Raw genomic sequence first — 15,460 nt, forward strand, 5'->3', positions numbered from 1 at the left:
GAGAGAAGGAGAGAGAGATTCAACTGTTGAGCTGCTCTCCCTCCTTCTCTCCGCCTCTCTCTCCCCCACTTCTCTCTCCCCCCCTTCTCTCTCTCTCTCTCTCTCTCTCCACTCACTCACATACTCGCTCGCCCTGTTTGTGGGCTTCCAGAGGGGGCTGTCTGCTCCACAGAGGGTTTCTCTTTCAAAGGGAAACAACTCTGAGGAGGGAGGGCTGTGCCATTAATAACTCATTAGCGAGGGGGCTGAACCCAGCCAAATATAAGCGCACCCCCGGCCTCAGAGCGGGACACTCACTCTCCTCCACGAGGAGCAGGGCTGCCCCCTTCTCTACCTCCCCTTCCTCTCTCTTTCACAAGCCTCTGCCATGGGCTCGGTGCTGCCGGCGGACTTCATGATGAAGCCCGGGTTCAAGCCTCAGACCCACTCCCTCTGCGACATCATCACCTCCGACATCCTGCACAGCTTTCTGTACGGACGCTGGAGGAACGTGCTGGGGGAGCACCCAGCAGAGGAGAAGCAGCACCACCAGCACCACCACAGCGTCAGCCCCAAGACCGCCTTCACGGCCGAGGTCCTCGCACAGTCCTTCGCTGGAGGTAGGCTGGAGCTACAAATGCACCCGATGCTGCTTCACATCTATTTCTGCTCCTTTAAACTATTTCTGTTGATCAGTTTGTTGCTGTTGCACATCCAGATCTACTTCTGTTAACTTTTTACTTCTATTCTCACGTTTCTGTGTCTTTCTTTAACTTTCTCTTCTTTTCTCATCCCATATCTACATCTATTACTACTGCATTTCTATTGGCTTTCCATATTCACATCTATCTCTCTGTTTCTATGGTCCATTTCTATTAAGTTTGATCTATTTCTAGATCAATTTCTCTTAACTTTTTCTATTTCTTCAGATCATGTTTAGATCTATTTAACCCAATAGTGCATGAATTATTACTTCAACTTGACAAAAATGTGTTTTAATTTGTTTATGTTATGTAAAATTGCTTAAATAATGGAAATATTTAAAAAAAAAAAAAATTTAAGTGTGGTATTTAAGTAGCACCATAATATCTAAAAAAAAAAAAATCTAATTTTTCTCTAAAAAACATCCTTTTATTGAAAACAAGTCCAAAAATCCAACTTATACTGAGTTAAATGTGCAACCCAATATTTACAAATATTGGAAATTAATACAATTTCAGTTGGTATTTGGAATGTATGGTAATAAAAACATCATAATAAGAATTCCTGAACATGTCATAATGATGTCATAAAGTATTTGTCCTTTCAAAGTAAAAGACCCTTTTTCCACAATTAAACAGGAAAATAGAGATTTTATATCACTGCTTTTTAATAAAATTGAAATAAATAATTGTTGCCATATGGCAACACTGTGCAACAGAGGGTTGACTTTCTATTTGCATTCTTATCCCACATCTAGACTTATTTCTGGTACGTTTCTATTTCTGTTGTCATCACATCAATCATCTATGTCCATTTCTAGTCATTTCTTCCTACTTCTTTTCACATCGTTCATCTGCTGTCCCACAGCTTTAACTGTTTTTATTGTCATTTCTATTTTTATTCATTTTCATCCTGTATCTTTATCTGTTTACAGCCCATATTTCTGGTTCATAATGCATTTTAAGTGAACTGACAGAAAGTGGATGTTCTATAGTTCTATATCTTGCACTGTATTGCATTTAAACTAGTTGAATTTAAAATGTAGAAATATGACACAAGATATTAAATGTGAATTAAAATGTGAAAAAGGAACGTCTCACTGTAAATGTTAGACATTTGTATGAAATTACATCCAAAAATAGGCTATAAATATGTTTATTAATGAACATATAGAGTATGAGTATATCACTGCTGTCAGAACAAAACCTCAATGTCCATTTTTGTCATTTTTCAGTTTTTGACATAATTTAAAAATGCCTGTTGTTCTTTACACTGTGTGTAAATTTCATGATGAATGGACTAAAAGAAACGTCCCAAAATGACTTGGAAAAATTTCTGGTTCCATTGACTTCCATTAAAAGTCAAGTATCTTTTTTCCTTCTCCTGTAAAGTTACAATTTTGGAGATACGAAGTTTTGTTCCAACAAAAAAAGTAATTCAGCCTAGTAAAAGTGTAGGTTATCTGTTCTGATCCACCACAGTGAGCTTGAACAAAGACACTGCTTTGCTTATTTTACACAGAAGTGGCTCAGTGAGGTCTGACCTACTCCTGTCAGAAGAGAGTGAGGACTTTATTTACACCCCAACACACACGCAAATATGATATATTGCAATATATGCATATCATAGATATGACATATATTAGCAAATAGGGATTTCCCTTGTGTCCAGCTTGTATTAGTCACATATGGACGTGTGTGTGTGTGTGTGTGTGTGTGTGTGTGTGTATGCCAATGTATTTGAAATGAGTCATTTTCAAAAATGGGAAATGTGTTTCAGCCATGTATCAATATATATAAACATGTGTAACATATATATTCACCTATATATAATTATATGATACACAACATTCATATATGGGTGGCATATATTACTCATATGTACCAGATTCATGTTATATAATGAGGTGTTTATACACAGACGTCCTAATGGAGTGACAATTGGTGCAAGAGCTGCAAAACTAAACTAAACTATGCAATAAAATTATTTAAAATGAAACAAATGAAAATATGATTGCCTGACATTTTAAAATTATTTAATATTTGAATGCAAGTGTGTAACATAGTACCAATTATACCTGCACTGGGATGTAATTAACCATGTATCAGATGTATATGCATGTGTTCACCCACCTATCAGGTATATATGTACGATCCATATATATGAATATATGTCCAATATTTTATACTCGCATAAATGTGCACAACTTATATGACTGTATATTTTAAAATATATGCTGACCCTTTATGATATAAGTGCATATCGCTGTTGTTGGAACAAAACCTCGTATCTCCAAAATGGTAACTTTACAGGAGAAGGAAAAAACCTACTCTACTTTTAATGGAAGTCAATGGAACCAGACATCTTTCCAAGTCATTTTGGGTCGTTTCTTTTAGTCCATTCATCATGAAATTCACACACAATATAAAGGGTAACAGGAGTTTTCAAATTATGTCAAAAACTGAAAAACGACAAAAATGGAGATACAAGGTTTTCGTCCGACAACGTGGCTATTATATCAGATATCTGGATGGGAACCGTCCTCACTTTCTTCCCAAGCTCTCTGTGCGTCTGAGCATTACTGTTCTCCACTATTTTCCCACTTTGTCCCTTTTCTTTCCCCTCCATTGAGCTCCTTTAACCCGTTTAGCGCTCTGACCCCCTCCATTTCCAGGCCTGTTAGGCGTGTAACTGCTGCTGACTAAAGAAAGAAGGGCATTAAATTCATTTGGTTAACTTTGTGCTTGACCTGAGAAAAGTTTCCACTTAAACTGAGGCTAAGAAAAAAAAAATAAGAGTCCCCCCACCCCCCTCTTCCAATCCCCCACCGTCCCCAGCCAACACCCACATTTTCTTTGAGATGTCCCTTGCTTTTTTTCCCCCATTTTTTATCTCGTATTCATCCATCTCTGGACAGTCTCTTTTCCTCTTTTGGCAGCTCGGGGGCCTTTTTCTCTCTTTCTGTGGCCTGAAAAGCTCGCTGTTCCTCCCCTAATGCACCATGAAGGCTAATGCTACTGCCATTCACACCGTGGCAGCCAGCTAATCGCCTTGCCATTTTCTTTCTTTTCTTTTCTGTCTTTCTTTCTCTTTTTTTTGTAGTGTTTTCTTGTGAAATTCCCGGGTCCTTTAAACAAGCTCCCGTTTCATTCAGAGCAAATTTATTGCTACAAAGTCCTTAAAAAGGATAATGAATTTGGAATTAGCCGCTCCCTTTCCAGCGGAGAGTAATGAATATCTTTGGGAAGCAGAACAAATTGCTGGACGCCGATTAATGGAGGACCGTTTAACCTCTCTCGGGTCTCATTCGTCGTCACGAATAATGATAATAGTAATAGCAATAATGCTGAAAAACCCCGAATGCTTTGGTTGTGACATTCAAGAAAGGCAAGTGTCATTCCTTAAGCTCTTGAACGAATCTGAGTGAGTTTGTGTGAAGCTTTCTGGGGAGCCAAACATTCAAGCCCATTTTGAGCGGTTAATTGAATTAAGCATGGCTAAATTAGCTTGGATGTAATATTTCGTGAGCGGCATTAAAATGAGCGAGTTTAATTTACACCGTCTGCAAAACTGTTGTTTCGTATCGTGCACCGGTTCACAATGACCGTTTAACTGTTATCGTAGGCTACTTTAATACGGCTGTGGATATGAATGTAAAGGAAGACTTTTAAATGCTAATAAAAAAAAAATCCAATTTTCTCTTTTCCTGAGTTATTTTAAAATCTTATCTTCTCCAAACAGGAGTTAAATCTCAAATGATCTTAGTTTAGCACAGTCATTTGAGCACTTATACATTCTACATTTGACAATTTTACATTGTGTGAAAATTCAGGAATATATACGTTTTTAAGGAAGATAAGATACATATTGGAAAACAATAGAAAAAAAAATACATGATTTTTTTCCATGATATGTGTCACTGTAGAGCTTCACACTTAAAAGAAATATCAAAATATTGTTTTTTGTTGTATAATTTTTGTAACACACTCATATATATATATATATATATATATATACAGTATAAAAAGAGATTAGTCATATATAAATAAATACAAATATTTATATAAAATATAAAAATATCAATTCTATATTGCTACCTTTATAATATACAATATATATATTATACGCTGCTGTTGGAACAAAACCTTGTATCTTCAAAATGGTAACTTTACAGGAGAAGGAAAAAACATAATGTAAATCAATGGAACCAGAGAAAATGTCAAAAACTGAAAATCATCAAAAATGGAGATATGAAGTTTTGTATATATATATATATATATATATATATATATATATATATATATATATATATCGAGAGAGAGAGAGAGAGAGAGAGAGAGAGCATACCAGTGCTGTCAAAACAAAACCTCATAACTCCATTTTTGTCATTTTTCAGTTTTTGACATAATTTGAAAATACCTGTTATCCTTTACATTTGTGTGTAAATTTCATGATGAATGGACCAGAAGAAACGACCCAAAATGACTTGGAAAAAACTCTGGTTCCATTGACCTTCATTAAAAGTGAAGTAGGTTTTTTCTTCTCCTGTAAAGTTACCATTTTGGAGATACCAGATTTTGTTCTGACAGCAGCGATAAAAAAGCTATAACAGTCAAATATAAAGTAATTATTATAACACGTCACGATGCACAGAGCTTTTCATGAATCGTGCATCATGTGTGAAATATTTTAACTTATAAAACCCCACATTTATGTTTTCATGTTTGTTGTGTTTTACCTCTTGCAGAAGTGCAGAAGTTGTCCAGCTTGGTGCTGCCCAGTGAGGTGATCATCGCTCAGAGCTCCGTTCCTGGAGAAGGCCTGGGCATTTTCTCCAAAGCGTGGATTAAAGCAGGCACCGAGATGGGCCCCTTCACCGGCCGCCTGGTCTCCCCCGAACACGTCGACCTGCTGAAGAACAATAACCTGATGTGGGAGGTGAGAAACTACAGCAAACGTCCATAAACTCACAGAGACGGTCAGTCACAGTCCAGTCTGGAGTCTTGTAGATGTTCCAGTGCAGTTTCTTTTTAAAGAGGAGCTTTACAGGAAATTCAGACAGTTACAGTCTTAACAATAAGACGGTGAGCAGGGATGTTTAGAGCGACGACTCAGAAGAACCACTTTCAGCTCCCTGAAGGACTCCTTCAGTTAAAGGTTCCTTAAAGAACCAGTTTAAAGAAGCTGTACATAACATAAAGGTTCTGTACCAGTTAAAGTTTTTGTCTAAGCCAAGCGCCATTTAAGAAAGTGTTATTTTTAAAAGTGTACATGTGGAAAACAACACAGCTATTATACATTACAATAAGATCCATAAGCACTTATATGGTGGTAAAATATTGAAATGATTCTGAGATGTAATATATTGTCATATACGCACTTATACTTCACACTGAGGAGACTGATGGTCTGTTCAAATAGAAAATACAAGTACAAAGACATACAGAACGCAGCAGTCACAACAATATAAACTAAAAAATAAAGGATAAGAAAAAAACAAGAACATAAAGTAAAATAAATTATAAACAGTAATAACAGAAATAACAGTAATATGAAATAAAATATAAAATTAAAAACAGTAATTTACAAAAAAATATAGGTCAAAAAAATACATACATTTTATATAAATAAAATACTTTATAGTATTTATTTTTTAGGTATTTATTTTATTTATTAAAGAATATAAAATTAAAAATGACAGAATATAATAAAATAAAATGAAGTAAAATATGGGACAAAAATAATATAAAATAAAATATAGAACAAAACAAAATAAAAAAAATATGGGACAAAAAAACAATAATATAAAATAAAATAAAGTATAGGAGAAAAATAATAACCTGAAGTATACAAAAAAAAAAAATCTCAAAGAATGAAATAATGATAAATAAATACATATGCAGGTGTGTTATAAACCCACAAGGCGGGTTCATGTAGTGAATGAAGTAGATTTTACATTATAAAGAGCAGAAACAGTCGGAGTCTGAAGATTATCTGAGATTTGTATTGATAAAAATATTGCTCTCGTTCATCTGAGCTGTTATTTCACTTTAGATCTTTATAATCAATAAATTAACCTGATTAATTAAAGACAGTTAAACTGCTTTCGGCCTTTTTTAGGTTGAATGTCAGTGACGCTGCAGTCTGGAGCTGAAGATGCTCTGATGTTAGTGTACAGTGTCATGCAGTGGTTGTGAGGCGTTACCCATAATGCACAATAATCAGCTCTTTAGAGACTAACTGCTTGTGTCGTTGACTGTGATGCTCCTCCTCTGTGTCCAGGTGTTCAACGAGGACGGAACCGTCCGCTGCTTCGTCGACGCCAGCCAGGAGGACCAGCGCAGCTGGATGACCTACATCAAGTGTGCACGCAACGAGCAGGAGCAGAACCTGGAGGTGGTGCAAATCGGCAGCAGCATCTTCTACAAGGCCGTGGAGGTCAGACTCGGTCAAACGCTCAGAGTTACCACTTTATTAGAGACGACAGATACTGGCCATTTTATCAGAAACACCAAATAGGAGCACTGAGGTTTGTAGATACTTGTTACCATCTGTTACGGCACAATTCACCAGACGCTCCACCACCACAGGACCACCGCTGACCGTTGCCTGGGTGGCAGACCACCCTCAGCACAGCAGTGACACTGACATGGTCGTATGTGTGGATCAGGTGTGGTAGTATGAATGTGTCTGCTGTAGAGTGAAGCACATTGGTATGGTGGGTAGGTGTTTCCGATAAAAAGGCCAGCGCATGTAGGCACAAAGTAGGTATTTCTAATAAACTCAGAACAAGGTGATTTTGAAATATATGGCAACGCACTCCATTTTCACGTTGGAGGACTGCCCTCAACAACTTCAGCTCTGGGCCGTCTTGCCTGATTTCATCTGATTTCTTCAGATGAAGTTAAATAAACGTAAAAAACATACCTTAAAAATAAGGTTTTTGGAGCAAAACCATCGAAGAACCACTCTTGGTTCTCCGAAGAACCTTTCAGTGGACTGAAAGAAGAAGACTGTAGAGCATTTTTAATGTTTAACCCTCTTAACATTTCAGGTTTATTTCATAAGGCTTATTACTCAGTAACTACAGGGACTTCTGTTCAAACGAATGGAGCTATTCATAGGTTATAGACATGTGTAATAAAACTAGGGGGCCACTGGCAGGTCCATGGTTTGTTAAGGCGTGGAAGAGGTTTCTAGATCAGGAGTGCCCAATTTTTTAGTCTTGGGGCCAAAATAAAGACATCTGGAAGGTTAAATTTTTCAAAAGTGGATTTCATTATTGAAATAATTTTTATGTATGTTTTTCTAAAATACTTCAAAAATACAGAAATGACTCAGTTATATATAGTATACAAATACGTTTGTTCTTTTATTCACTGCAAAAAATGGTGTCTTGTGGGGTAAAATTATCTTAAATAAAGCTGATGAATCTAATATTTCTCTTGTTGAGATTGATGAATGCATAATTTGAGATTATATATCTTATTTCGAGACATTGTTTACTTGTTTTAGGTAATTTTATGAAGTAAAATTATCTCACTATATTGGCAGATAATTTTGCTTGTTTTAAGAAATGAGCTTAAAACCAGCAAAATTATCTGCCAGATAATATAATAAGTGCACACTCATCTCAAAATGGGAAATATTAGATATATCGACTGGATTTAAGATCATTTCACGTGACGAGATGCCTTTTTCTTGCAGTGTTGGTGAGTTGGTGGGCTTTGGGTAACTTTCTGACCAAATGAAATGCCCTCACTTTGGGCGGCCCTGTTCCTCACCAGTTAACGTTTTTAATGAAATGAAAACTTTTGCTACACTACATTATAATTTCCTTCTAAAATTCCTAAAATATAGAATTGAATGAATCATATATAGCATAAAATATGTCCTCTTGTTGGGGTAGGAGGGGGAGGGGTCGAGGGACTTTCTGGTGGGCCAAATCAAACGTCCTCACGGACTACATTTAAACATTTGACCCGGTTATTTATTCATTTGGACCGTTCGTCTTTTTTCGCAGACCATTCCTCCGGACCAGGAGCTGCTCGTCTGGTACGGAAATTCCCACAACACTTTCCTGGGTATTCCCGGCGTTCCTGGCACAGAGGACGAGCTTCAGAAAAAGAGCAGAAATGGTGAGTGCGCTCACAAAATGAACCAGAGGGAGCTGTTTGACCTACAGCACTGTGTAAAAGTCAAAGACCGCCCTTCATTTACTTAACGTCCAGCCAAAATGACCATTAAGTACAGATTATTTTTCAGCATCAGAACATTTTTCAGTGTTCAGTGTGTCCACTCTTTGCCTTATTACAGCGTCCATTCTTTTCAGGACACTCACTGTCAGTTCATCAATGAAATCTGCAGAGATATTTTTCCACATCTCCAAAGTTCAGTCCTAGAAGTTGGTCGCGTTTTCCAAGTGGTCCTAAACAGTCCTGATAAATGAATTATGTGTTCTTAAGAGCCGTTTTGACTTGAAATTAAATGAACAGATGGTCGTCTGAACTGAAAATATGTTAATATAGACATTAACTGCACTTCAGCAATGACGTGCTGACTCTCACTGACTGAAGGGAAATGAGTAACTGAATGGAGTGAAGCTGATACAGTGATTAACCCTCTACTGCATGATGTTGCCTCAGGGCAACAAACTCATTTTCCTCACTTTACAATAACATTACGCATATTTAAAGACAATAATAGGGTTAACAACAAAGAGAAGAGTTTGAGTAAGTCAATAAAAAGCATGTGCTTGGTCATACTGTCTCTTAGCGGGCACATTTAAACCTCTTTTTAAACGTTCAGTATCAATTTTTTTGAGAATTTGCAGAAATATACTTGTTGCCTAGAAGCAACATTGTGTGATGGAATGGATTTAGTCAGTCACCAGCCAGGTCTCACCACTTCAGGGAATACGGCTCGATATCATTTCTTCCCATTGTCGCACAATGTTGCTTCAAGGCAATACACTCAAAACAGACCCCTGCACACATTATTACTACTAATTTTTATGTTTATTAATTTGATAAACAGGTCCGAAAAAAACATTTCATGCAAAAAAAGTGAATTGAATATTTTTCTAATTGCTGTCACAATGTGTGCAGTAGAGGGTTGGCGAGTGTGTGCTGTGTGTGAGGAAGAGAGTGTTTGTGTCTTCTCACCAGCATTAGTGCGAGCGCTGAGCTGATAATAGTCAGGGACGTTTGAGGAATTACACTCATTAGCCTTCTTTCAGTGCCCATTAATCACTTAATTACTCTGTGCTTTTGGGCTTTCGTTGACAGACATTCTTATCTCACACATCTCTGTGCAAGTGCACCCTCTAGTGGTGGTAGAAGACACTGCATTTTCATTTACTGTGCTCCTCCAACAGTCAGAGACGTGTTGAAGAGCAGTGTTGGGACGCTCTCTGATACAGTTTATATCTTTATATTTCTATTTATTATTTTATTTACTCCTTTATTAATTATTGACTTTCAAAACTGAAGTTGTCATTTATTTATTTCTATCAATCAGAAAAGTTATAATCAAATAACAGAAATAAAGACCAGTGGGGACTTGGGTTAAACATCTAAAGGGAATTTTGGCCTCAAGTTTTTACTTTTACTTTAAACAAGAGACTTGATAGTAAGTGAAATAAACTTAAATCTAGTTGGTATATCTGATATTTCGCATTCTGGAATTATTAAATTATTTTTTTTAATTAAAAATTATATATGTATATTGTTTTTTATTTCCAAAACGGTAACTTTACAGGAGAAGGAAAAAACATAGTTTACTTTTAATGTTAGTCAATGGAACCAGACGTCTTTTCCAAGTAATTCTGGGCCGTTTCTTTTTGTCCATTCATCATGAAATTTACACACAATGTAAAAAGCAACAGGTATTTTAAAATTATGTCAAAAACTGAAAGGTGACAAAAATGGAGATATGAGGTTTACTTCCGACAGCAACATATATGTGTATATATATATATATATATATATATATATATATGTATATATATATATATATATATATATATATATATATATATATATATATATATATATATATGTATATATAAAACGTAATAATAATTTCATCCATTAAAAATGCAGCTGAAAGTGTTTCACAATACAAAGTAAAAACAGTGAAAGAAGAGAAAAAAAGATAATCAAAAACAAAATAAACAAATAATAAAAATGCAACCAGTAAAAGCAATAGCAGAAAAGGGGATATAGTAATAATAACTAACATTAAAATGCACAAGATAAAAATACAACAAAAATACAACTAACAGGAATGTAAAAAAGTAATATTCCAGTAAAAACAAGGAAAAAACTAGTTAAACGCTAAAGTAAAGAAATGTGCTTATCTTATTGTTATAAACACTGACAGAAGGAGCAGACGGGTGTTTATTGGTAGTGTATCCCAGAACTAGATGCTCTTAAAACATGATTTACAACTTCATCTATCAGCACTCAGAAATGTATGAAGCTGCTAAACCATTAAGAGGTTTAAAAACCAGTAGTAAAATTTTACAGCTGATTCTAAAAGAGACAGGCAGCCAGTGCAGTGAAGCTGAAACTGCTCTAATATGATCCTTGTCTAGTCTGTGTTAATATTCTTGCTGCTGCAGTTTGTTGGTTGTACCTGCAGGGAGTCCTATGAGCAAAGCATTACAGTAGACAAGTCGAGAAAACCCAAAATCACGGACCGATTTCTGAGCATCTTGCAGACAGAGAAAAGGATGAACTCGTGCTACATTACTTAAATGATAAAAAAAGTTTAGGTTATGATTATTAATATGGATTAAAATTTAAATCAGTATGGATCCCCCCTGTATAAATAAAAATAATGTGCGGCCACAACTTAGTAAGGCATGGGAACGAGATCCTAATGCTTGGCCACAACTAAGTTAGGCATGATCTCGTTCCCATGCCTTACTTAGTCATGGCCACGACTTAATTATCTCATTCCCATGCCTTACTAAGTCATGGCCAGGCATTAGGATCTCGTTCCCATGCGTTAATAAGATGTGGCCACGCATTACTTTTAGTTATATGGGATGTTACCAGCAGGTCTCCGTAAATCAGAGTCTAGAGTTACACCAAGATTTCTAACTTCAGTTTTTATTTGTAGAGCCAGATTTTCAAGTCTTCCACACCCCTTTTCCCTCCTTGCTTCACTACCAATTATAATTATTTCTGCCTTGTCAGCATTAAGTTTTAGAAAATTGCTGTTCATCCAGCTGACAATGCTGGAGAGACATATCACCAGCTTGTCTACTGTACTGACATTGTCTGGAGCTACAGTTATACACAGTTGTGTATCATCTGCATAACTATGAAAATTGATGTCATGCTTCTTAATAATCCCATCAAGTGGCAGCATATACAAAGAAAACAGAAGTGGACCCAGTACAGAGCCTTGTGGTACACCACAGAGAACATCAAGCTTATCTGAGACATGTTTACCATGCTTACAAAGTACCGTCTTCCAGTTAAATGTGTAGAGACCCAGTTTAATACTGTTCCAGAAAGGCCAACCAAGTTCTCAAGTGGATTTAGAAGTATTCTGTGGTCTCTAGTATCAAATGCAGCAGTTAAATCCAGAAGCAGAAGCACTGAAACATCAACCGCATCAACGTTTATTCTCAGATCATTCTGTGCATCACACTGTGATTTGCTCTGAAGCCAGACGGGAATTTTTCATGGATATTGTGTTCATTTTAGAGGTCGTTAAGCCGTAAAAGACTAGTTTTTCAATTATTTTACCTAAAAACAGAAGATTAGAGATTAGAGATTGGTCTGTAATTGCTAAGAACTGACGTTTTTGCTTGTTGTAAGAAATAAGCTTGACACAAGCAATATTATCTGCCAGTATAGAGAGATAATTTGGCTTTCTAAGTCTGCAAGTTGGTGTAAATATTTTGCAAAATACATCAATAATGCTAAATAGAGTGAAAGAAGAAATAGAACAGACTAATAGCTGTTATGGCACAAGTCAACAAATAATCATAGTACAGTAAAGAAGTATTTAAAACGATTCCAAAACAGATTTGAGCTTCTTTCTTTTTGCCCTGACTGACGATAACTAAGCAAACCAACATCTGTTTTGGCCTTAATTGGAGTTTTAAACTGTAATTAACAGCTGTATGATGATAATTAATATCTGACAGCTCTTTTGCAACTCAGCTCTGTATATCAACCGTCCCACAACCCCCCAAATTATCTTGTATTATTTCAAAAAAGGGGACAGCCCATGTCCCCCCTGCCCCCTCATTAAATATTCAGCAGTGACCCTCACCTCTGCTCCATATATCACTGACTTTACGTCTTTTCTTTCTGCTCCCAGATGACTCCCACTCATGTGACAGTGCCTCCTCTTCCTCCCCTCCTGCCTCCTCCTCCTCCTCGTCCTCCTCCTCTGCGGCCAGCCGGATGCGCTGCGTCATCTGCCACCGCGGCTTCAACTCGCGCAGCAACCTGCGCTCACACATGCGCATCCACACGCTGGACAAGCCCTTCGTGTGCCGCTTCTGCAACCGCCGCTTCAGCCAGTCGTCCACACTGCGCAACCACGTGCGCCTGCACACAGGCGAGCGCCCCTACAAGTGCCACGTCTGCCAGAGCGCATACTCGCAGCTGGCGGGGCTGCGGGCGCACCAGAAGAGCGCCAGGCACCGGCCGGCTAACCCTGACGCCAACCAGCCTTCGCCTCCGCCTCCACAGATGACCAGCATGGCCTCCATGGCTCAGCCGGTCCCGCTGGTGCACCACATAGCCACCATGGTGCTCTGAGGGGTGCAGCCACGTGGCTGGACGGTCAAGCAATCGTTGCACTTTAATTCCTCACCAAAATGGGGTGCATTAGTCTACAAGCCGTGTCCAGGATACACTCGTACTAGTCTTAGCGCTCGTCAGATACGATATTTTTACACGCCACGTCTTTCGGTAGTGGTGATGGTAGAAACGAGTGAGACAATCTTGAGCATTTTGATATTTTTTGGACCACTGTGCTCAAGGCAGTTTGGAACGCTTGTCACCTACGTCATTGTCGTACCAATCAGCTCCTCTTCTGCTCCTTAGGTTGTGCATCATTCTGTAGTCGCCGTCATGCCCATATTAGGAGCTCCAGGTCTGAGCTGGTTTTCTCTATGGGGAAAATGAATAGCGTTCAAATGGTGCCATCGCAACCTGTGGTAAACGAACCTGATACATTTCGTCACTGGATCCTCTTAATTGCATAATTTGCATGAAAGGACGTCTCCTAATGTAGTTGTGTTATAAGTGAAGTTTGAGGGGAGGAACATGCCTGAAACCCCTCCTTCTTCCAATCTAATGCCCTATAAATCCACATCCTCACCTTCTATTCCACCAGCTTGGACTCAGAGTTCCTAATATGGGCTTGATGGTGATTATGGAGGTCTCGAACACTGATCACATTTGTGTTATGTCTGTGTAAATCTGCTGATGAGTGGAGATAAATTATATCACAGCACATCACAATATTCTTCTAGGAGTGTTTTGTGAATATCATCAGTACTTCACTGATATTCTTATGTCTTGCGTGACGTCACGCTGTATAGTCGCCGCCATGTTGAGGGCCGAATCAGGGAGTGACTGCGCTGCACGATGCCTTCAATTAGCTGTACTTTGTGAACGATTCACCTGTAAGACACCACAGAAGCCGAGAGACACACAGACCTTTAATTCAGTGTTTTCACTCCAGGCTTGGAGCCGCTGCACTGTACAGTTTAGTGTTTCTCTGCTGTTCTCACCTCGTTCAGCTCAAGAAGGGATTAATCAGCTAATAATATCAGGTATTTTAACCAGGAAACCACAGTTATGCAGTGCAGGGGTTTCAGGACTGGAGCTGAACTCTGAACTAACTGAACCAGTAAACTTACAGAATCATGTCTGTCGAAACACGACGTCGTTTTCAGACCCACGACATTCAGTCTGATATTTAACGCTTATGTTTCTCCATTCAAACCTCATTTAAATCAGAAACAGAGAGTAAAGTTATACCGGCTGTCTGCAGCTCCGTTAGGGGGCGACTGTTCATCTCTCGGCTGTTAACATCAGCTAAAGTTATCTAAAGGCCAGCATTGATCTCATCTGTGTTAATTAGCTGATGTCGTTACCCTCCTATGATTACAGAGCTTTTCTTCTCTTTATGAACACCATGGGATCCTTTACCCACCCTGACATGAAGAGCCGGTGGGCTTCTGTGCTTTTAAATGCTGTAAGAGACTCTCCAGAAAAACACTAATTTGGTAGGTTTCCTCCAGTTTAAGTGGGATCAGGAGTTCAGGGGAAACTGTATAAGGATCTCAGACTATTTTATCAACTTTGTCGAGGAACGTTTTTTCCTCTTCCAAAGTAAGGAGAGTAATTTTAGACGTCTTTCTCCTCTAGTTACGTTCATGATGAGCAGCGAAGCCAGAAATTCGGTCCCAGATATAGCGGCTACAACAGAAAAGTGACTGAAACCCGAGAAAGTAAACATGTGACGTAAACACTGTTAAAGTTTCAAAACATGTTCACCACATTGGAAACTAATTTGCAAAAAACAGGCCATTTTGGATTCACTGTTTTTGTGAAGTCACAACACATCTACATATGTCTGACCATTCCTCCTACGGCAGTTCAGCCCCGCCCATTCACCTTGATGTTATAAGGACTGTTTTAGACTGGACTGCTTTTTGAATGAGGCAAATACAGGACAAACAGAGCAGAGGTGTGTTTACACTAACAACAGATATCGATCACTTACATTTACACTTACA

At 38.0% G+C, this 15,460-nt stretch overlaps 1 protein-coding gene across 1 annotated transcript; it reads left to right on the forward strand.

Moving 5' to 3' along the window:
* The first annotated feature begins 367 nt into the window (after positions 1–367).
* Positions 368–13,469, forward strand: LOC118815127 (PR domain zinc finger protein 12-like). The gene is made up of 5 exons (XM_036581064.1): positions 368–599; positions 5,429–5,619; positions 6,964–7,119; positions 8,705–8,819; positions 13,024–13,469. Exons 1-5 carry the CDS (start codon positions 368–370, stop codon positions 13,467–13,469), a joined length of 1,140 nt encoding a protein of 379 aa, XP_036436957.1.
* Positions 13,470–15,460: the final 1,991 nt, after the last annotated feature.

Source organism: Colossoma macropomum, unplaced genomic scaffold, assembly GCF_904425465.1.
Source record: "Colossoma macropomum unplaced genomic scaffold, Colossoma_macropomum, whole genome shotgun sequence".
Taxonomy (NCBI): domain Eukaryota; kingdom Metazoa; phylum Chordata; class Actinopteri; order Characiformes; family Serrasalmidae; genus Colossoma; species Colossoma macropomum.

Excerpts from the sequence above, each read along its gene's own strand:
- LOC118815127 (XM_036581064.1), top strand. The coding sequence starts at position 368 with ATGGGCTCGGTGCTGCCGGCGGACTTCATGATGAAGCCCGGGTTCAAG. Across the intron at positions 7,120-8,704 it reads TCTTCTACAAGGCCGTGGAG|ACCATTCCTCCGGACCAGGA; the intron begins GTCAGACTCGGT and ends CTTTTTTCGCAG. Across the intron at positions 8,820-13,023 it reads TCAGAAAAAGAGCAGAAATG|ATGACTCCCACTCATGTGAC; the intron begins GTGAGTGCGCTC and ends TTCTGCTCCCAG.